This window comes from Hippichthys cyanospilos, chromosome 3 (genome assembly GCF_059441005.1).
Source record: "Hippichthys cyanospilos isolate Australia breed blue-spotted pipefish chromosome 3, RoL_Hcya_1.0, whole genome shotgun sequence".
In the NCBI taxonomy this organism is placed as follows: domain Eukaryota; kingdom Metazoa; phylum Chordata; class Actinopteri; order Syngnathiformes; family Syngnathidae; genus Hippichthys; species Hippichthys cyanospilos.
The window spans coordinates 27,143,334-27,164,493 of record NC_142371.1 but is presented as its reverse complement, the minus strand read 5'-3'; the positions used below and the strand labels follow the sequence as shown (position 1 = coordinate 27,164,493).

Below are 21,160 nucleotides of genomic sequence, written 5' to 3'. Positions count from 1 at the left end.
AAATATTCTATTACTTTATCATTTTTGTTTTGTTTTGTTTTGTTTTTTTCCCTTGAAGCCTTTTACTTCCTGCTGCATCGGCTCTGCAGGCAACCGGACAACTACCACCACAACCTCACCTAATTTACCCACATCCTTGTCTTCCGGCCAGTCCCCAGAATTTTCCTTTCCTACCAACGCCCCCTCCCTACTCCGCTCCCAGTCTTTTCCGGCCAACTTTGCAGGGGGCCGCTGGGGTTCCCTGAATGACTCCACGGTGCAAACCATCCCAGCGGGGCTTCAGGACACAGAGTGGGGAACTCCCTCTTCTCTGGATGGACTCCTGGGCACTGCCTTCATTTGCCATGAGCCTCTGCAGCAGAGCCAAACAAGGGCATTGTATACTGCAGGTAAGCCACACTACTTTAACATAAAATGGCAAGAGATAACAGTTGAATACGTGCATGTGTAAAATGTCGCATTGCTTTCTATCATAGGGCCAAATCATGTGCCTTTGTTCAAAGCTGATGGAGAATTGTCTGATCTCAATGGCAAGCTTGTACTCTACTATACTCCTCAGGTAACAAACTGAAAAAAATGGTGAAGTGTTTATATCAGCCACTACGTTTTAAAAGTAATTGCTATGCCTCGTGTATGCTTCAGGCATTCAAGAGCCAAATATGTTTGGATTTGTCTCCTAATCATCATTATGACGGCCGGCTAACAGGACACAGAGTCATCAACTGGGATGTTAAGGTAAGAGTTATTGTGCTTTTCCCAGAATCCAAGCAAAATACATTATTTAATAAGATCAATTGCTGTCAGTATATACATAGATATTTTCCGTTTTGACCTGTTTTGTCTATGTCTGGATGTGTTTCCCCTGTAGGATGCCATTAATGTTATTGGGGGTATAGGGGTTTTGCTGCCCCTCCTTGAGCAAGTTTGCGAGGAAGAGCAGATGTGCAACGGCGCTCAGGAAATATCAGAATTCCTCGGACCAGAAGTGACATCATCGCGAAGCCCGGCTGCCATGCTATTGCCACTCAAGTCTTCAGGTCAGATTTTGGTTCATTAATTGTACGGGTAATATTACTGTAGATAGACTATTATATGGTAAATCTCGGGTTGTACACATGAAAATGATTAGATCACAGTTGAATTTTTTCCAGCGTTCTGTATTCTATTTAAAAAAAATAAAATGTGCTGGATCTTTTGTTTTTGTTTTTTTTTTTAACTTGACTCAACAACAGTCACACATTCTAACAGACCCAGAGTGGGGATTTCCCTGTGGGCTGTGCTTCTTCCTATATGTGCTCTTTAGGGCAGTTAATTCATCTCCGAGCACTACATATATAAGCCAAGTCAAATTTATTTGTATGGTCCTTAATGACAAACAAATCCAACATTCTCCAAAAGATACCACAATTTGACGTTAACTTTCTGTAAAATATTGTCTATAATCCTCAGTTTTGTTGCAATGTAATTGTCTGCAAGTTTTTCTTATTTATTTTTTTGTTTGTTTGTTTGTTTTGTCCTTCCAGAAGCGAGACTAGAGCGGAACAGCATTGCAGCCTTCTTGCTGATGATGAAGAACATGATCCGTCGTCATCCTGTCAATCAGGAAGGCCTGCTGCAGTGTCACGGGCCCAGTATTATTGGAGCCATGCTCAGCAAAGTAAGATTGGCTAATTCTTCAAGCAGTGAGCCAATTATGAAGTGATTTTTTTTTTCTCAATTGCATTAGTGTAGTGTCACAATGGATGTGGTTTTACAGTATTTTTGTTTTTGCAAATTTGAGAGTTTTTGGTCTCGTAAATTTTCCATGATTTGTACTGGCTAAAGTTGATGTCGAGTAGATGTCAGATGTCATAAAATAAGCATGATGAAGTCTTATGGACAAACGTATACACATTTCTCCTCCCTCCAGGTTTCAGGCACTATGATGGACATGAATGTTTTGATTGCATGTCGGCTGCTAATGGATCAGGTTCTCAACGAGGGGAATGGTCCACTTCTGCAGCAGTTCTACCAACACCTGCTCTTTGATTTCCGCCTGTGGACCAGGAGTCATTTTGCTGTTTGTCACGGTGAGGCACAAGCAGCTTCTGTGTTGGTGATCGTGGTACCCAGCTCTTTCTACCGAGATGTTTTTGATGCTTTCAAATGTAAATGCTTCAATGCACATCGTGACTAAGTGGTGAATTACAGTAGATGGTGTAAGTAACATTAGGTAAGATGAAATATTAGAAGCTGAGTCTATCACACATAGGTTCTGGTCTTCGAATTCATAGGTTTTGTTTTGTTTTGTTTTTTGGCGTATTTCATCAAACGTATTCGTCCTCTCCAAGATCACATCCAGTACATCTCGTCCGTCATACACAAAGGAAAACAGCGCCTGAAGAGGAAATATGGAGTTCAGTACATTCTGGATACCATTCGTACTTACTACAGGTGGACTTACATTTGCTTCTAAAGGACTGTTGCAGAGAATACCAAAGATGCCATTTAATACAGGCTCTTCATGTCTCAAATGCAGCACAGAGAAAGATGGCAGCTCTCTCTGTGACGAGAAGCAGATGATTCAGACTTCTCTGTTTGCATTGCTGAAAGACTTCCTCAGGTCTCCGACGGCTGAGGAGCTCCACAGTGTGCTCGCTTACATTCTGAGTGCGGGAGATGAGCAACAGGTACTGATTATTTACACACTAGTCAAAATGATCCCGTTTACAATGACCTACTCTGAATAGCATACTTTTTGGACACTTGACTTGGTCCTCTCTAATTCACGCCGACATCTCTTTCTTGCACTTGTTTGTTTAGGTTGTAAAGGCGCTGGATGTGCTTTATGAGCTTTTGCGAAGTAGCCCACCTCGTGAACAGGTGCAGGCTGTGCTGCTGGAGTGGGGAGTGGAACAACTTTATAGTCTTCTTCTCAACCCAAGTTTTGGGGACCGGGCCAGAGAGATGGTCTTCAGGGTCAGAATTCATTTCTTTCTTTCTTTCTTTCTTTCTTTCTTTCTTTCTTTCTTTCTTTCTTTCTTTCTTTCTTTCTTTCTTTCTTTCTTTCTTTCTTTCTTTCTTTCTGTCTGTCTGTCTGTCTGTCTGTCTGTCTGTCTGTCTGTCTGTCTGTCTGTCTGTCTGTCTGTCTGTCTGTCTGTCTGTCTGTCTTTAAAAGAAAATCACCGTCAACACCATCAATCATTCAAACAGTACACTATGTCTGCAGGTTTTATACAAACTCCTGAAGAGCGAGCGTGTGTCAGAGCGCAACAAGCAGCGCCTCAAACTTAAGGACTTTGGCTATCTGGGCCTGGTATTTTTCCTTGAAGACATTCCCGTGACCATGACGACTGTGCGATGTCTGTACGAGCAGGTCCTCGCGACAGGTATTTCAGTTCGACTATGTTAGGTGTACACAATGGTAAATTCTCAGAATAAGTCATAGCAATTTACTCAAAAGTATACATATATATATATTTTTTTCTCAGTTTGTTTTTGTTAGTCGTAGTATGCTTCCTTTTTGCTATTTTCCTCATGACATGGCTAGTTATTATATATATATATATATATATATATATATATATATATATATATATAATGTATGTATATATATATATATATAATGTATGTATATATATATATATATATAATGTATGTATATATATAATGTATGTATATATATATATATATATATATATATATATATACACATATATATATATATATATATATATATATATATATATATATATATATATATATATATATATATATATATATATGAGAGTGAATGCAGTTAATATCACGGAATAATTTGAAATGGTCCTTTAATTTTTAATCCAAATAAAACAAAAGGTATGGGAAGTTAACACAACCAATTGTATTGTACTTGAATTGAATTGACTGCTAAATATGTGAAAGTTTCCAGCTACTGAGTTTGCTGCCTCTTGTCAGACTCAAGCCCTAACTTTAGAGACCTCCTGGCTGTGGTGTGTCTGTCCCACCGAGCTGACCTGGCAGTACGCCTGGATGTTTGTCGCAAGGTCAGTCTGATTTTATGCTTCTCTAGCATCATCCGAATCATTGCGATTTTCAGTTATTGAGGCAGATTATCTTCATGTCTCCTGGGATTCTCCAAACAGCTCTTTCACCTCATCTATCTCAGCGAAGATTACGTGAAGCAGCTTTCCAAGCAGCCCGGCTGGCAGGATGTTCTTACCAAGCTCTATGTGAAGGAGTCCTATGAGTCCTTCGTTGCCAGTATTTCAGGATCCACAGAGTCCAACTTCAGGCCTCCTTTGCGTAGAGACCAGAGTCTGCTCATAGAGGATGCACGCACCGGCATCTTCCTGAACTACGGCACCTCGCAGGAAGAGGACGACGATGAGGAAGAGGAAGACGGTGTCCAGCGAGATATCTCTGAGGGCTATTCTGATTTATCCCAATCGCCACCCTGTGGAGTGGGAGTAGGGCTTAAAACTTTCAAGTCATTCGATTCTGCAGACCAAGAGAGTCACTCGTCCTCACTCTCCAGTTCCATGGTGGTGGATATTGCTTCGTCTCGCCTCGATGAGGAAGGAAGAGATTACCAGCCTTTTTCCCCATATGGAACATCGCCGCCTTTTGATTTGGAACTAGGCAGCATGGGAGATATAGTTACCCCAGCAGGGAGCCTCACAAACACACCATCCCCTCTGGAGTACAGCAAACCCTTTCCACCACTGAGACCCAGGAAAAGCTCCAGTCTATCCAATGTTCTGGACCATGCCAGCTATGGTACTGACCCTCCCACTGCAGACACCATCTCCAACACGTCCAACCCACAGGTAGGGATAATGACAGTTTTGTCTCAAAGAGCTTTCTGTTGTTTTCAGTGAGGTTTCATATCTGTGTTAAATTTTAGCAGACGCCAGAAGAGGAGCTCTGCAACCTGCTCACCAACATTATTTTCTCCGTGCTTTGGAGCGGCAGCGGAGCAGACGGCCATGAAGATGTGGTCTGGAGAGAGAGGGGGCAGGTGTTTTCTGTTCTCACTAAACTGGGCTCCTCCTTTCAACTGGTCCGCCCGCCTGATGAGATTAAACGGAGGTTAGCTTCTTTTACTGGACATTACGTTACAGAAAATCCCACCAGAATAATTCACTTGTTTCATACAAAGCCCATAGAGTAATTAGAAAAAAAACGTGGAATTGTAACAGTACTTGAGGTCTTAAAACATTCAAACATTCAATTGAAGTTTTAGTTGATCTTATTATTGAGTGTGGTTTTAGAAGGTTTGGTGGTCATTTACCATGCTTTTTGTCATTAAAATAACATAGTTGCACTAACTTTTTTTTCAAGGTCAGATTTTTGCTTAGAAATTTCTCTCCATGGTCCCTTTCAGATTTTGCAAAAATACTCAAATATGGAGAGCCAATCTGATTTACTGTTGCATAATAGAATGTCCTTTTGTCGGTCATGTTTGAGTAAGGCACTTTTATCAGTTAAAATGGTTGAATGCCATTTATTTTTCCATCTATCCATTCATCCATCCTTTTTTTTTTTTTTATAGCCGCTTAACCTCACTTGGGTCGCAGGCTCCCTGCTTCCTTCCCTAGCTGTCACCGGGCCACCAAATCTTATTTTTTCCCACATGCATTTTACATATGGATCATCAGTAAAACCATATTCATGATCAATAAAAGGGATGCCTCTTAACAGAAAAAAGCCTTCCACAAACTGTTTTCTTGGGTGGATAACTGCCTACACTAAATTGCCTGCGGGAATTTGGGATGCCACTTTTAAGCTGCATTCCTGGTAATTTGGCATAGCAGTTGAATGGTAGGAGGAGGATTTTTTTTTCTTTCTACGCACAAGTCACAAAATTACTGTGTTTACTCATCCAGCCTCAGTGACCTCAGTACGGCAATGACAGTTGAGTTCAGCACATTTGGGCTATAAATCTTGACACTATCACTGTTCTTCCACTGTTAGGCTTCTGGCTCTCTTGGACGGCAGAAAATTCAAAGGCCAACTCTGTCGATTATGACATGCTGTTAACCATGTTTTTGTCATTAAATGCGGTAAATTTGTAAAAACTGTTTAGTTTACATTATAGATTTTGTGTACATTTGATGAAATCCCATGGTGCTGTGCTACTGTATGTAACAGTCTGCTGGAGATGATGCTGGAATCATCTTTGTCTGACCTGAGGGAAGCCCAAGGAATGTTCCTGCCTTTTTGTCCCAGCCTGCTGAGGCTCCTCAGGTTGCTGCAGGACTTTCTGTTTGCCGAAGGAACTGACAATCACACACTATGGAGTGAAAAGGTACATCCAACTGCCTGCCTGCAACGTCATTTGTGTTTTCTTTCTCATAGTCAGTGCAAATGTTTGAAACTCGATACCTCTTTTGTGGTGAGGATTTGCCATTATTGATTTGACATGCTCTTCTTTCACACCATCATGTTGGAGTAGTGACTCTGTAGTTTATTTGCAGCTCTTAAAGCATCCCTCAAATCATTGTTGAAATTGTAGTTAAGCTCGGGTTTGATGTTGTTGTATTGAATGGCTTTAGGTTCGGAAAGAACTGCCAGTCCTTTGTTGACAGTCGCTGTATCACAGATCTTTGAGGGGGTGGTGAACCTACTGGACAAGTTGCAAGCCTGGCATAGCACTCCTGGTAGCCCTGGCAGCACAGAACTGAAGGAGATGTCCCAAATCGGCCTACGTATCATCACCGGATATATCCAACAGCAGCAGTCACAGGTCTGCAGTCCAGTTTATTGCTTTGCAATATTTAGGTGATGTGAAGGGTTCGCACAGATAGAGGCAGATTACAAATGCCAAACCTTGTAAGGGATTTATTTCAAAGGCATTTCAGTCATTCCACTCATGGGGAGTGTTTTGTGTGAAACAGTATTTCCTCTCTTGAGTTATGACTGCTGCTCCTGTCGCTGTCGCATTGAGGGACTGTGCGAGTGGTCATAACTGAAGCAACCACAAGGCTTCCGATCACATTACTTGTTGGTTGAATTACTCATCTCCAGAGTGAAGCAACTCCCACAAAGCCATTCTTCAAAATAAATAAAATTAATTGTGCTGTGACTCAGCATCTGTGATATTTACTCTAACTTGGGTGCTGTTTAATTTATCATATATCAGTGAGATTTATCTGCCTTGATAATATTTTTTTTTCCTGTGAGGAGATTAGGCTAAATCAATTATTCATACTACACTCCATGTTTTTATCCTATGGACAACTACAATCTGGCGCTTTGTAGATAGGAACTGAGCTCACATAAAACATTCCACTAGCTCGTAAAGAAAACATACTTTAATAGGTTGAACAAACACAGAACATGATTTTTGTTGACATTTCACACACACACACACACACACAAAAGAGGTAAAATGTGGGTACAGTCTAAAGTGTTGTCAAATGCACCAGGCTGAAAAATGTTCCCAATATTTTTACTACGTTGTTTAACTAAATGAGGTCACAGTGATTTAAAGGCAGAAGATTTTTTTTTATATTTATGTATTAGATAGCGTTTGTCACTGACTCACATTATTACAGGCTCGAAAACAATCATTTTAAAAGCTTTATAAGAACGTTTATATAGAGATTTCTGAAAATCTAAACATTTAATGAATGGTTTGAATTGATGATGAAAAGGCCCTCATGTCTACTCAGGTGTGTGTGATGGCCTTTGTGAAGCTGCACAGCCTGCTGCAGACTGTGTTGTGTCTCAGCTGGGAGGAGGTCTGCTTCCTGCTGGGTCGTATCGGCGTCCCCTTGTGGCCAGACAAGGATTTGACTGATATCAACAACACCGAGCATTCAGAGATGTTCTCCCAGGTGGTCCCGGTGGTACGAGCCCTCCTGGACCAGCACGCCGACCCAGTTACAGTCCAGCAGCTGCTTCCAAGTCTGCCCATCACCAATGGCAGCACCACATTTGCCCAGGACCTCAAAGCCTATTGCCACACGCTGGAGTGGCAGAGCTTTTACCAGCAACAGGTCGGTGCACTAGCTGTCAATGGTTATAAAGAAAGAAAGCAAAAAAAAAAATATTTTGGATAGATTCAAGCAAACTTTCATGCTCATAAATTTTTGTTGTTTCAAAACAGAAAACATGTTTATTAACACACACAAATCAGTTTATATTTAATATTGAGATAACAGATTTTTGTATACTAAACAGAGGTGCTCTTCGCTTAGATGTGTTAAAGTTTATACTTCTCTTTCTGTTTACAGTGCGGGAATTGGTACAGTATAGCTTTGTGTTAGCCAGCTGATTTCAGAATTTATTTTGGGGTTGTACAATGAAATCTCAACTATAAAGACTTGGGCTTTGGCACAAGTAATATAATCTTGGTAGGGACAAACAAAAGGCTACTAAAATGTTTGAGCTTCTTGACCACTGTTGAGCTGAAATCACTCAAGGCAAGTCCCACCTATGCATCTATATCTCAGCCCATTTTGCGATGCTCATAATGAGCTGTAATGCACTTCTTCAGGGTGCGTGTGAAAAATTACACATACTCCCTTTAAGCAGTTTGTAAGAGTGTTAATGCATGCCCCAAATAAAAGTGTACTTCTTCACTTGGATAAAAGTGCTTCAGCGCCATTGGAGTGAGTGTTCAGCCCTTGACAAAGTGCACGTGAACTATATTGAAAAATACATTTTGAAAACTTTTATCCCTCTGTTTTTCTAATGTTTACATTTATTCCATAAACCCCTCGTACGCTAGGATTCTTCTACCAATTTATGTACTGTTAATAAGTATCATTAACCAAAGTAGGCCTACTGTATTTTTTTCACTGAGTCTTATGTTAAAACAGGTTTGCACCACTATAGAATTTACAACCACAAAAAGAAACATGTTGTTAAGTGACAATCTTGATGCTGTTACAATTTATTTTCGGCTTTTTCACATATGTACAGGTTCAGCCTACTATGGAGCAGTATGAGCTGGACACATTTGGGCGCAGTCATGACATCATGTCCAATTTCTGGAACTCCTGTTTCGATGACCTTATGAGCACAGCCTTCAAAAGAGACAAAGACAGATCGGACAGCAAAGCAAAGTTTCAGGTGGCAGCAACGTGAAGTTGTTTAATCGATGACCTTAACTTTTGACCTCTCCACTTACCTGACTCAAATTTGTGTCATAACAGGAATTGATCGTTGATCCCTACCTGAAGCGCGTTCGAAGTGAAAACGGACGCTATGTCAGTTGGCAAAAGCAGATTTCCAACCAGCAGGGGGTGGTATGGCAACACTGGAAGGCTCTGCGAAGGCTGTTGACCAGCGAGAGAGCAGTGTGGGCCAAGAAGTAGGACTTAGCCAATGTTATTTTTATTCACTTTACCCAAACATGCTTTACATTCCTTCAAAAAGGGTGCTTTGCCACTTTCCTCTGGAATCTGCATGTGCCTCAAAGCACTCTCCAACTTATTTTTGCAGTCTGACCTTCAACTTTTTCCTCCCTCACTGCACTGTTTGTTATTTTTAGCGACAGAGGAGCACATGCAGATGATAAAGGCATATTTTTACTTATGTTTTGCAGAAATCAGCCTCAGACCAAGTGGATATTGTCTAGTGCAGAGACATATTCAAAAATGCGCCTCAAACTTGTTCCCAACCATCATTATGATCCCCACACAGAGGCTAGTGCCCAGAGAGACAACATGGGTGCGTCATACAGTGGACCACAATGAATTTGGCTAGTTTTTCACAAATCTAAACTCAAAATGATGTCATCAATTTTCCAGGAGCGGACAGTCCACGTTCTGAGCCACTCCCTTTGGCGGTTGCCAAAGAAGCCAAAGTGAGCGATATGGAGGATGACCAGTTAGGAGAAGAGGATCTTGTTTTTTTAGATAACAAGTGAGCCTTTGACTAAATGTGCACGTCACATCAAGTTAAAATCACTTTTATAGACCGAAATACAGTACAGTATATCCAAATCAAATGTAATGTTCTGACATTTGCATTTAGCGTGGAGTCCGAAGATGAGAGCCAAAAGGAAAAGCTGGTTTTATCCGAAGACTGTGAACTCATCACCATTGTAGCCAAGGTACCTGGTCGACTGGAGGTGACCACGCACCATCTTTACTTCTACGACGGCAGCATTGAAAAAGAGGAAACTGAAGAGGGTGAGGAAAGTTCACTTCATTGAATACAGATGCACTCCGAGCTTGTTGCCGTTATGAAGATTAGAATTCTCAGTTTTGAACGACACTTGTCAGCCTGGGTCAGTGTAACTTTGATTTGCAATTTCTATTAAAGTGTTCCCTCATTTTTCGTGGTTAATGGGGAAAACCGCCATGATAAGTGAATTCCATAACGTGCCTACCATGCCTAGTGATCTCCTAACTGTAGTACGGAAGTTCAACATGTCTCTGAGCACTATCTACCCCCCCCCTCCCCCCCACACACAAACACAAACACACACTCGCCCACCTATTACCCAGAATGCAGGTTTCCTCATGCATTCTCTCACCACCACTCTCTCACATGCATGTCTCTGCATAGCTCTCTCACGTATAGCCATAGCCGCACTGCCCTTATTTAATACTTTTATCTTTATTGAGCACCACTGTAACATCATCAAAGGTATCTATTTCAAGAAATTAGAAATCTATTAAAAATCGTGCAAAACAGTCAGTCAAGAATAATGTATACTGATATTAAATCAAATTTTTCATAAACTTAACATTCATAGCGTGTACAAAAATTAGCTATTCTTACCTAGTAAAGAAGTTGCTTGAATGTCAAATTCAGTAGTTAGTAACTATTGTATACATGTAAACCACACACCCAGCATTCCGCCACTTGTGAAAAACCTCAATTTCACAATTCAGCTCATTTTTAAATGATTGATTTTTTTAAATGAAAATTTCAAATTAACTTGATTTCTTGCCCAGCCCTAGACAGAAATACATAATGTGACATTATATAGTATATAATGTATGTAGGTATTTTGGTAAGCATCTGCATGGATATTGTCCATCCCTGCAGGAATTGGGTTCGACTTCAAACGACCTCTTTCCCAGCTCCGAGAGGTCCATTTGAGGCGCTATAACCTGCGTCGTTCTGCGCTGGAGCTCTTTTTCATTGACCAGGCTCACTACTTTATCAACTTCAAGAAAAAGGTGATGTACAGTTCTTAGCATTTGAACATTTGCTCAGTTCATAACCTCATAACGGAGTCTTTGTATTTGCTCATTTTAGTTGCGTAATAAAGTGTATTCAAGGATTCTGGGACTGCGGCCTCCCAACTTATTTTACTTTGGATCCCGTTCACCTCAGGAGCTGCTGAAAGCTTCAGGCCTCACACAGGTGTTTATAATTAATGTTATTCTTTCTTGTAGTATTATCATTTGCTAAATGCCTCATATTATGCTTATGTTTCTCATGTGTTGCACAGAAATGGGTCTGCAGGGAAATATCTAATTTTGAATATTTGATGCAACTCAACACCATCGCTGGGCGCACTTACAATGACCTATCGCAATATCCTGTGGTAAGACCACACATGAGATGAAAGATAACTTGAGGCAGCAGACACACACATACACACCACAAATGACGTCCATGTTGTCTTTGGTCAGTTTCCATGGATTCTCTGTGATTACACCTCCCCCGTTCTGGATCTGGAGGACCCGTCAGTTTTCAGAGACTTGTCCAAACCTGTCGGTGTGGTCAACCCTCGTCATGCACAGGCAGTCAAAGAGAAGTAAGTTGGCCTTCAAAGTCTTTTTGTGACAAACAATAGCCTGAGGACGAGCAATATCTCATTTGGAACAAGAAAGTTCTTTCTCAAATAAAATAAGAAAAAAAAAAAACAACAACTATTGTTAGTTGTTGAAGTTGTTGTCCGCTTTATGATTACTGCCGAGGTGCAGTTGAGCAAGGCATCCTACGCTACTTGAGCGAACTACGAGCTCAAGAGGTGCTGCGTTGTTTGCACACTTTACTCTTCGTCTGTCCTTGAATGCCTCCTTGTGTGTGTGTGTGTAGTCTCTCGGATGTAACGTGAAATATATATGAGCCGAGTATAAGTTAAATGTCCCTTTAAGGAGTTGAAATCTGCATAAAATAAAATAATATTGGCATTAATAAAAGTGTCACGGTAAATTTACTGTAGCCATTTTCATCAAAGTACAAAATGTGCTATATTTAAAAAAAGTACAAAAAATGGTTGTCATAAATAGACACTCATGTTTTTTATCAGAGCAGCCACATAATGTGAACCACTAACTATTCCAATCAAACTATTATGCCTCTTAATTGTACTAAAAACAATTGCAATTATCTGTTGCACATGAAAATGAAAGGATAAATAAATGGAAAAAGCCTGTGCGAGCTTGTAAAGAACCAGCAACACACACAATTTGAGCTTTGGAGGTTCTTTTCAAAATGTTTTACATGAAATCAGGCAAATCAGCAGCAATTAAAAAAAAATTTAATTGGATTTTTAAAAGTGGAGCCAACTAACTTTCAATCCAATGCTGTTTTTTCCTCATTGTTTCCCACTAGGTATGAAAGTTTTGAGGATCCAACAGGCACCATTGACAAATTTCACTATGGCACACACTACTCCAATGCAGCAGGAGTCATGCACTACATGATCCGCATGGAGCCCTTCACCACGCTACACATTCAGCTGCAGAGCGGCAGGTGGGAATTACATCAAGGTGTACCAAGTCGCGGCAGGCTGCTCTCAACCAGCACTTTTTTCAACTACGTTCAGGTTCGACTGTGCGGACCGACAGTTCCACTCGGTGGCAGCTGCCTGGCAAGCTCGTATAGAAAGCCCCGCTGATGTCAAGGAGCTCATCCCGGAGTTTTTCTACTTTCCAGAATTCCTGCAAAACATGAATGGTGAGTAAGACTTCCAGTATTTGTTTATTTCAGTAGCTGGGTGAAACTCAAATCCTTTCAAATTAGCGCACACAAAATGAAAGGTTTCATGATTTCATGGTTTGTTTGTTTTTTTCATTAGTGCTTTTTTTTGGGTGGGTGGAGGGCATAGGACCGCACACTTTCAACCAGATGTGTGACAAAAATGCTGTTTATTTATGAACTAATATGTGCATTTGTGCAAAATGCTTAATATACTTCAAGGAGGCACAAAATTGTAAACGAGACCAATATTTAATGCAAGAACTTTTTTTTTGTTTTTTTTCAAAAACTCAACTACAGTACTGTTTGTCCTGCATATTCCATGTCCTCGAAAATATAATTAAAAAAAAAAAGCATACCCAGTCTAAGTGCAACAAAAGCATGCCTGCCATCTAGTAGTGCTTGGTAATATTACAATTTAAAAGTTGTCAACCCCAAATATATTTTCAGGTTTTTGATTTTTTTTTTTTTTTTAAATCTTCTTTGTCAGTTGTCCCAGGGTTACCTTACCTTTTAAAACTAAAAAAGGACTTTGAAAAATCTTAACAATTAATAAGGAATCACTAAGAGTATGTTGGCCATTTCCCCATGAACATACATTTCCCCCTTGAATGTAAGTGTTATGGGAGAAATAATTTGGTCAAATTTGGCCTTTTTTTTCACGGTCAGGATGGAAATGAGACATAATATTTGAGAAAATACAGCATTTGTCTCACAAAACACTCTCTGATCCCTCCTTCTTGTTGCAGGATTTGACCTGGGAGCCTTGCAGATATCACTGGATCCAGTGGAGGACGTTCTACTTCCCCGTTGGGCTACATCAAGGGAGGACTTCATCAGAAAGCATCGAAAAGCTCTGGTGAGAAGTTGTTTATCCTCCAGCTTAGTCAAAAGAACGCTTCAACTTGACATCAGTTTATTTCACTTCAGGAAAGCGAGCATGTGTCGTGTCATCTACACGAGTGGATTGACCTGATCTTCGGCTACAAGCAGCGAGGCGAAGAGGCAGTGAAAGCTCTCAATGTCTTCTACTACTGCACCTATGAAGGTACGACAACCTTTAATATTTTTTTTCTGAATTGGTAAGATAAAAAGACCAAACTCTCAATGAGCTTTTTCAACAGGTGCTGTAGATCTGGATGCCATTGCTGATGAAACAGAGCGCAAGGCACTTGAAGGCATCATTAGCAACTTTGGACAAACACCCTGCCAACTGCTGAAGGTGTGACTTTCAAATATGCTCTAAATTTCTGTTTTCATTGTTAACTATGAATACAATTTTGATCGCTTTTTGAAAAGCTACAGTCGCATTTTTGTATGCAAACAGGAGCCTCATCCGCCACGTATGTCTGCTGCAAATGCATCAAGGCGGCAGTCCCGCCTGGACACTCTTCCCGTTAACATCTTTGATCACCTCGATAAGCTACGCTCATTTGTGGAGGTAAAGATGCAACCAATGGCTGAAGGGTCAAATTGAATCTTCTTGATGTGTGTAAGATTTTTCCAAACATTTACTGTACAGTACCTGTCAAAGTTTCGAAACACCTTCAAACTCATATGGTCTCAAACCAAGGCATCCAAGCTATTAATGCTTGAAAATGCATCGCTGTGAACTGAAAGTCATTCCAGGCATAAATCATCCACACCACAGGTGTCAAAGTCAGGGCCCGGGTGCCAGATCCGGCCCGCCACCTCACTTTTTTGTGGCCCTTGAAATGCTGATGTGATTTCAGGTTTCTGACTAAAATACCAAAATTGCAAGTTGTCTTTAATTTTCAAAAATTTGGTGGAAGAAAAACAAACATTTTCTTATTCTCCAAATCTCTTTTGAACAGTTTTTGCCGGCTTTGACCAAATCTTGGTAATTGTGTGATCAACACACTTAAAATGTATTTGAATTCACAGTCATTCCGGCCCTTTGACAGAAACTATCATCACAATGCGGCCCAAAATAAAAATTTGTTTGACACCACTGATCCACACCATTAAACTGACTCAGTTAGTACCAAGGTGTGCAAAGTTATTTGAGCAAATATGGAAACATTTCCAATATTTTAGAGGTTGTTTCCAAACTTTAGATGCATACTTTATTTACTTATTAAGATGATCAGTGAAATATACATTTTCTTGTAACAAAATGTTAAATAAGGAGCAAATAAGATATCTTTACTATAAACATTTTTTTTTTCAAAAATAAAGATACATACAAAAAGGAATACATTACCCCAACAATTTTTATAATCTTTGAAAAAGAAAACCATTTAAGATTTGAACGCATTCACGTTCAGCCGAAATGGAGCATGACCTTTACTGGTTTGTGTACCTCAGGTAGTGAGTGATGGCCTCCCTCTGGTCCAGGCGGTCGTACCAAAGAACCAGAACCGCTCCTTCATCATCCATGGCTCGGATATACTGGTACCATTTTACTTCTTATACGTTCACCATAAAGACTGCTAACTTTTTTTTAAATCGGCCTCCATTTGTCTCTCCAGGTGACAGTGAGCTCTAGCGGCTTGATAGGAACGCACAGCTGGCTGCCATATGACAAGAACATTGCCAACTACTTCACCTTCACCAAGGATCCAACCATTAATAATCCCAAGTGAATCCACTTTGCATTTTTTACACTTATACTGTACATGTTGTAATGATTGTGATAGATAGAAAAAAAGAGCCAGATGTTTTGTCACATCACCTAAGCAGAATGCCAAATAATATTACATGATTATTACATCACATTCAAACCTTGTAAATATCATAGCGTTACGTAAATAATCTAATCTCCATCATTTTACTATGTTTTAAAAACATCAACAGGATAGTGAACATCTGTATGTTGTATTTCTATAAGGAAACATCTGGGATGTTTCAGAGCCTGTTTAACTGGATCCTTTTAAATTGACCTTGAACATGGATAACGACACACATTCCCCCAAAACTCAAACAATGTGTTTGAGAGCCATTTGGAAATGTCATTTTTTGGAGTGACATTTTTAATGCGCTCATAATAATCACTTTCAGGCTGCAGCTCACATGCACTCTCATCTGCTCGTTTTTAGGACACAACGTTTTCTTGGCGGACCTTTCTCACCCAGCGTGGAGATCAGCGCTCAGGTCCTGGTGGTGTCTAATGATGGACGTCTGCTGTTCAGTGGAGGGCACTGGGACTGCAGTTTGCGGGTCACCCAGCTGGGCAAAGGCAAACTGGTGGGCAGGATTTGCCGGCACATTGGTACGTCCCCATGTACTGTATGCATACACTCAATTTGTTGAAACATTGATAAAAGAGGATTTAATTTGACAATATGTATAATGCACAGATGTATTTGAAGGCAAGGTGTCAATCAAAGTTTTGCATTTTCCACTGCTTGACCTAATATTGTCTTTTTAATTGAATTCTGTGTGTTTCCTAAAAGATATTGTCACATGCTTGGCTCTGGATCTGTGTGGCATCTACCTCATCTCTGGTTCCAGAGACACGTCCTGTATTGTATGGCAGGTTCTACAGCAGGTAGGGAAAAAAACTTAGTCTTACATCCAAAAAAGATAAGGATCTTCATGAAAAACTCACAAAGCGTCATTTTTTCCTTTTTAGGGTGGCTTTTCCAGCACGCTGTCTCCTCGGCCCGTCCAGGTGCTATCTGGACACGACCAGGAGGTTACCTGTGTGGCCATTAGCACGGAACTAGACATGGCTATCTCAGGCTCAAAGGTCTCTAGTTGCTCCAAAACACACAACTTTATAAAGTACATTGTACTTTATATAGTACAGCGCAGTACATACAGTACAGTCTGGCTCAGAAAACATCGGTGCTATGTAGGAAGTACTCCAGTTGGTGCCTGGTAGATAGGTATATATGCAGGTAGTTTTGGCAAGTAGATAGTTTTGGCAGGTAGGTGGCTAGGTAGATGGCAATCATCTAGGTCGGTAGTTCGGCAATTACATACAAAGGTAGGTAGTAGGTAAGTAGATTAGACAAAGGTAGGTGTCTAGGTGGTAAGCATAAGCAGAGAAGGTGAGAATTCGCAATTAATAGTTCTTTGTAGGTAGATGGTACTGATCTTCATAGGTATGTCAGTCGATACGTACAAAACTCGCTAGCTAAATAGATGGGTTGGTAAGTTGCTAGGTAGGTAGGTGATTGGCAGGTACAGTAGGTTGGCGATGCAGTAGGTTGGTAGGTGGCTAGTAGCAAGATGAAAGGTATGGAGGGAGCTGATTGGTTAGTAGCTAGGTTTTAAATAGATACCTAGATAAGGTAGATTGGTTGGTAGGTAGAAAGATAGTTGGTTTCAGAAATATTTGTGTATGTGGATTTAGTCAAATAATGAATACCACATTGTACTCACTTGAATGTTGATAGGACGGGACAGTGATCGTGCACACGATCAGACGAGGCCAGTACCTGAGAACGTTGAGGCCACCAGGTGAGCCCTCCTACATCTCCAAGCTGCAAGTGGGCATGGAGGGCCACGTGGTGGTGCAGACCTCGAGGGCTGAGCCATCCAATACAACAAAGGTATGTGAACACAGCACAGCGAAGACAATGACTTTATGTTTATTGTGACCTACACTTTTGCTCGTTCGTTCCAGGGGAAGGACTCCATCCTCGTTTACTCGGTCAATGGCTGCTTGTTGTCTTCCTTCAACATGGAGGAGCAAGTATGCGCTCTCCACCTGGTGTCTGAATACGTCATCCTGGGCACCATGCAGGGCAGACTCCACATTCGCCACCTATGCAGGTAGCTACCCCAAAACCTCCAAACTGCAAAGATTCACAATTCAGTGACATCCGCAAGTTGGCTACCCAGATTCCAGAAACTTGGGGAATTTATGAACTAGTCAAAGTTGGCTTTTAATTGGAATCAACGGGATCTGTTGACCCCTTCACTCTGTCATCTCACTTTGCTTGTGTGTATGTTGACCAATACATGCGCGCAATATAGTTGTCAGAGATTTTCCCTTTGGCGATTTCATTTGGCATTATATAGTTTTCAAAATGAAATTGTTGAGACCTGTAGTCAACATGAATGTTGAATCAAATAAACATACTTCCCTATGATTGAGAGCATGCTCTCAGTTTATTTGGTCTCAATGGATTCCACTTGCGTTCTCCACAATTGTCTTACCAATTTAATGACTGATTTGTTTGGTTAAAAAACATTTAGGTTTGCAGTTATGGACGAATCTGCAATTTGATGATTTTCCACATTATATTTCAAATGCAATTCCATGTATAGAAATGTAGCATTGTTATTGTAATACCCACAGGACACCCCAAATGCAGGTATTAATGATGTGCGGTCAAGATGGGTTTCATTGGTTATCATGATAAATCTCCTATATGCAATGAACCAAGCACATTTCCCCTCCATTACTCACTGCAAACTTGTTATAGTTATTCCCTGTTTTTATTTGTATTTTTTTGCTCAGGATAAAGTCATGTTGTAACATTATTTAGTTGTCAAGGAACTATGTTTAAGTGAGGGCTTAGCATCCACCTTATGACATTGTTTTTCCACTAGTTTAAAAAAAAAACAAAAGACTTCAAGTAGAATCTTGTTTATTTTCTACAGCCTAGATGCCGCCGTCCCACCTTTGGCCTTGAAAGTCCCCGTGAGGAGCGTGTTTGTCACCAAAGAGAGCAGCCACATCCTGGTGGGCCTGGAAGACGGGAAGTTGATAGTGGTGGGGGCGGGAAAGCCAGAGGAGGTGAGAAACGGGACACAAAGTTCTTGTGAAAAGAGGGAGTTGTAAAAAAATAAAGAAAAAATAAAGAAAGAGGGGGGGGGGGTCACCTTGGTAAGATTTCTTTTTTTTACATGATGTCTGTGGTGTCATGCTAAACATTAATGAATCCAAATTTTTGAAATAAGCATTCAAATGTAGGTCAGTGCCAGCGGTTCAGAGCGGACTAATGACGTTTTCTGGTGTCAGGTTCGCTCGGGACAATTCTCCCGCCGTCTGTGGGGATCCACCCGCCGCATCTCTCTGGTGTCCGCGGGCGAGACGGAATACAACCCTGCCACCGAGAGCGCCGGCAAATGAGAGCGACTTTGGCGAGCGCCGGCGGACTTGCTCTACACCCACACACTTATTATGGCTTTCTTTTCACAAGCCTGGGAACTTCTGAGACCAACGGAACACTCAGCACTTTTTTTTTTTTTTTTGGGGGGGGGGGGGGGTTGTTTTTCTAATTCGGGTAGACTTTTATATTTGATTGTGAACTACTGTCTGTTTTTAATCAGCATCATTCCAAAGAGTGGCCTTGTTTTCAAGAGGCAGAAAAGTTTGGCGTTTGAGCTTGAAAACTGCTGTTGGACTGTACAAACATTTCAGGAAGGATACACACACACGCACACACACAAACACACCACTTTTTTTTCCCAGTAGCTCTGCCAATGCTTCTTAAAACTCCTGCAAACTTGAAAACCTTTAAGGAGCTGCTTAATGCAATAGCAGTGAATCGCGGCCCATGTCCACCGCAGTGGCCTAGCAAATAACCCTGCCGTCTTTATAACTGTAATGCTGTTACATTGAAAGTTAAAAAGTGCTTAAATGGTCAAGTAAGTAATGTACATTCGCCTTGATGTTGACACTGTTGAATTCTGGAGGGGTTGATTCCACTTCCCTGTTAGCGCACTTAATTATTTACCTGTTCATTTCATCTCCGATAAAAGGTAATTCATAAAACAATAATACAAGAGAGAATGAAGGAAAAACTCACTCAATCCAGAAATAATTCATAATAATACAATTGGGTAAAACTAGAATAAATGTAGTTGACTCATGCATATCATATCAAATAATACTTTTGTGAGTGATTTCGTCTTGCGCAATGTGGCTTATGTCATGGTTGAGTTTTCCACAAACCTATATGCTCGAGTCAGAAAAAAGAAGATTGTTCAGGATGACCTTATGTGACCTTCTTTAAACTTTTCAATTCACGTCTGAGTTTTTTTTTTTTATTTCCTTCTCTTTTTTTCACAATTTTCTCCCGTCCGGAAGGGTGGTGCCACCAATGTGTAATGAACATTTTTGAACATTTAAATGCATTGAAACCTTCTAACAGGCCTGTTTGAACCTTTTTTCAAACTTGTTCGAACATACTTGCAAAACTGTTTGAATGTGCATGCAAATGATTTGAACAAACTTGTAAACTAAATGCTAGAAACATAATTATTTACCCCATACTTCTGTGATGCGTGCTTATCAACGCCCTATGGCATTATGGGAATAATGCTTTGTTTTTAACATTTAATAACTGTTTCTTTTTTTACCCCTACAAGGTAGGGTCAACATTTGCATTTAAAAAAAAAAAAAACATACCCTATGTATGAGTGTATTTATTATAGGGATTATAGGAACAAATCCTATATTATTATCTTTGAAAAAAGTTTTTTTTTTTTAAATCTGACAATGCTGCAGGGTATTCTCACAAACATCCTGTGGCATTTTTGGGAACAAAATTTATGTTTTTGACATTCACAAAAAGAAGACAAAGCTCTTTTTTTCTGATGATTCTTCAGGATGGGAGCAAAACAAAACAAATATTTTTAGCATTTAAGTAACACGTACCTTTGAACAAAAGTAAATACCTTCAAGCCAATTTATCAGTTAAAAATGGTCACTCCTGGTTGGTAGCTCCACACTTCTGCACTTTTTAAAAACAAATGCATCGGTCTATTCATCAATCTAATATCTATTTTTTGATCCGATCGGAACTGTTGGCCTTCATTGTGCTCATATTTTGCCCATAAATCCAAGGTGTCACCGATCAACCTTTTCACCAGATATTCTCAGAGGAAAAGTGACCATTTTTGGCTTTCTTACTTGTACTAAAATGTGTTCCGTGTCATTATAACCTGATATGATATTTTGTTTTAGTGTGAGTAATAAGAAACCAGCCCTTGCTCCTTTCTATCTGATTTTGTGTTATTTTACAGAGCAAGTTGCATGACTTCTGAACATTTGGCAGCGTACATTCAAAAGTTTCAAGAAGGTCAAATTAGGTTCACTTGTAAAGACTCGTGAATTTTAAGTTCAAACGTTCTTAAACGTATGCGAGTAGTGAACATTCAACCTAAAATGTGCCTTTTTTTAGCTTGCGTCTTACTGTGCAAACACTGATTGCAATCATCTGTCCCAGCTCACCATATGCCTTGGTTATTAACACACAGGCATGACTCACATGTGCAGAAGATAGTTTTAATGACATGAAGTCAAGTGTTGGCTGCTATTGCGCTGTTTAGAAAACATCTGAAGTCCCAATGAGAGCTTCAG

General features: G+C 40.3%; 1 protein-coding gene across 1 annotated transcript in view; it reads left to right on the top strand.

The window, feature by feature from the left end:
• Positions 1–19,023, top strand: part of LOC148426614 (neurobeachin-like protein 2) — a 41,788-nt gene extending 22,765 nt beyond the window's left edge. Inside the window, exons 16-55 of the mRNA XM_088410294.1 lie at positions 59–389; positions 477–559; positions 643–735; positions 869–1,037; positions 1,524–1,657; positions 1,910–2,069; positions 2,331–2,433; positions 2,519–2,669; positions 2,803–2,958; positions 3,209–3,368; positions 3,937–4,025; positions 4,125–4,808; positions 4,886–5,070; positions 6,133–6,289; positions 6,584–6,727; positions 7,656–7,982; positions 8,911–9,060; positions 9,144–9,301; positions 9,536–9,660; positions 9,741–9,855; positions 9,967–10,124; positions 10,990–11,123; positions 11,203–11,310; positions 11,399–11,494; positions 11,583–11,707; positions 12,511–12,651; positions 12,725–12,855; positions 13,626–13,735; positions 13,807–13,924; positions 14,001–14,098; positions 14,204–14,317; positions 15,205–15,291; positions 15,369–15,478; positions 15,936–16,108; positions 16,293–16,387; positions 16,472–16,588; positions 17,241–17,396; positions 17,471–17,619; positions 18,454–18,589; positions 18,815–19,023. Of these exons, the coding sequence (XP_088266420.1) occupies positions 59–389; positions 477–559; positions 643–735; positions 869–1,037; positions 1,524–1,657; positions 1,910–2,069; positions 2,331–2,433; positions 2,519–2,669; positions 2,803–2,958; positions 3,209–3,368; positions 3,937–4,025; positions 4,125–4,808; positions 4,886–5,070; positions 6,133–6,289; positions 6,584–6,727; positions 7,656–7,982; positions 8,911–9,060; positions 9,144–9,301; positions 9,536–9,660; positions 9,741–9,855; positions 9,967–10,124; positions 10,990–11,123; positions 11,203–11,310; positions 11,399–11,494; positions 11,583–11,707; positions 12,511–12,651; positions 12,725–12,855; positions 13,626–13,735; positions 13,807–13,924; positions 14,001–14,098; positions 14,204–14,317; positions 15,205–15,291; positions 15,369–15,478; positions 15,936–16,108; positions 16,293–16,387; positions 16,472–16,588; positions 17,241–17,396; positions 17,471–17,619; positions 18,454–18,589; positions 18,815–18,925 (6,141 nt within the window). The 3' untranslated portion in view covers positions 18,926–19,023. The remainder of the gene's footprint in view (positions 1–58; positions 390–476; positions 560–642; positions 736–868; positions 1,038–1,523; positions 1,658–1,909; positions 2,070–2,330; positions 2,434–2,518; positions 2,670–2,802; positions 2,959–3,208; positions 3,369–3,936; positions 4,026–4,124; positions 4,809–4,885; positions 5,071–6,132; positions 6,290–6,583; positions 6,728–7,655; positions 7,983–8,910; positions 9,061–9,143; positions 9,302–9,535; positions 9,661–9,740; positions 9,856–9,966; positions 10,125–10,989; positions 11,124–11,202; positions 11,311–11,398; positions 11,495–11,582; positions 11,708–12,510; positions 12,652–12,724; positions 12,856–13,625; positions 13,736–13,806; positions 13,925–14,000; positions 14,099–14,203; positions 14,318–15,204; positions 15,292–15,368; positions 15,479–15,935; positions 16,109–16,292; positions 16,388–16,471; positions 16,589–17,240; positions 17,397–17,470; positions 17,620–18,453; positions 18,590–18,814) is intronic.
• Positions 19,024–21,160: the final 2,137 nt, after the last annotated feature.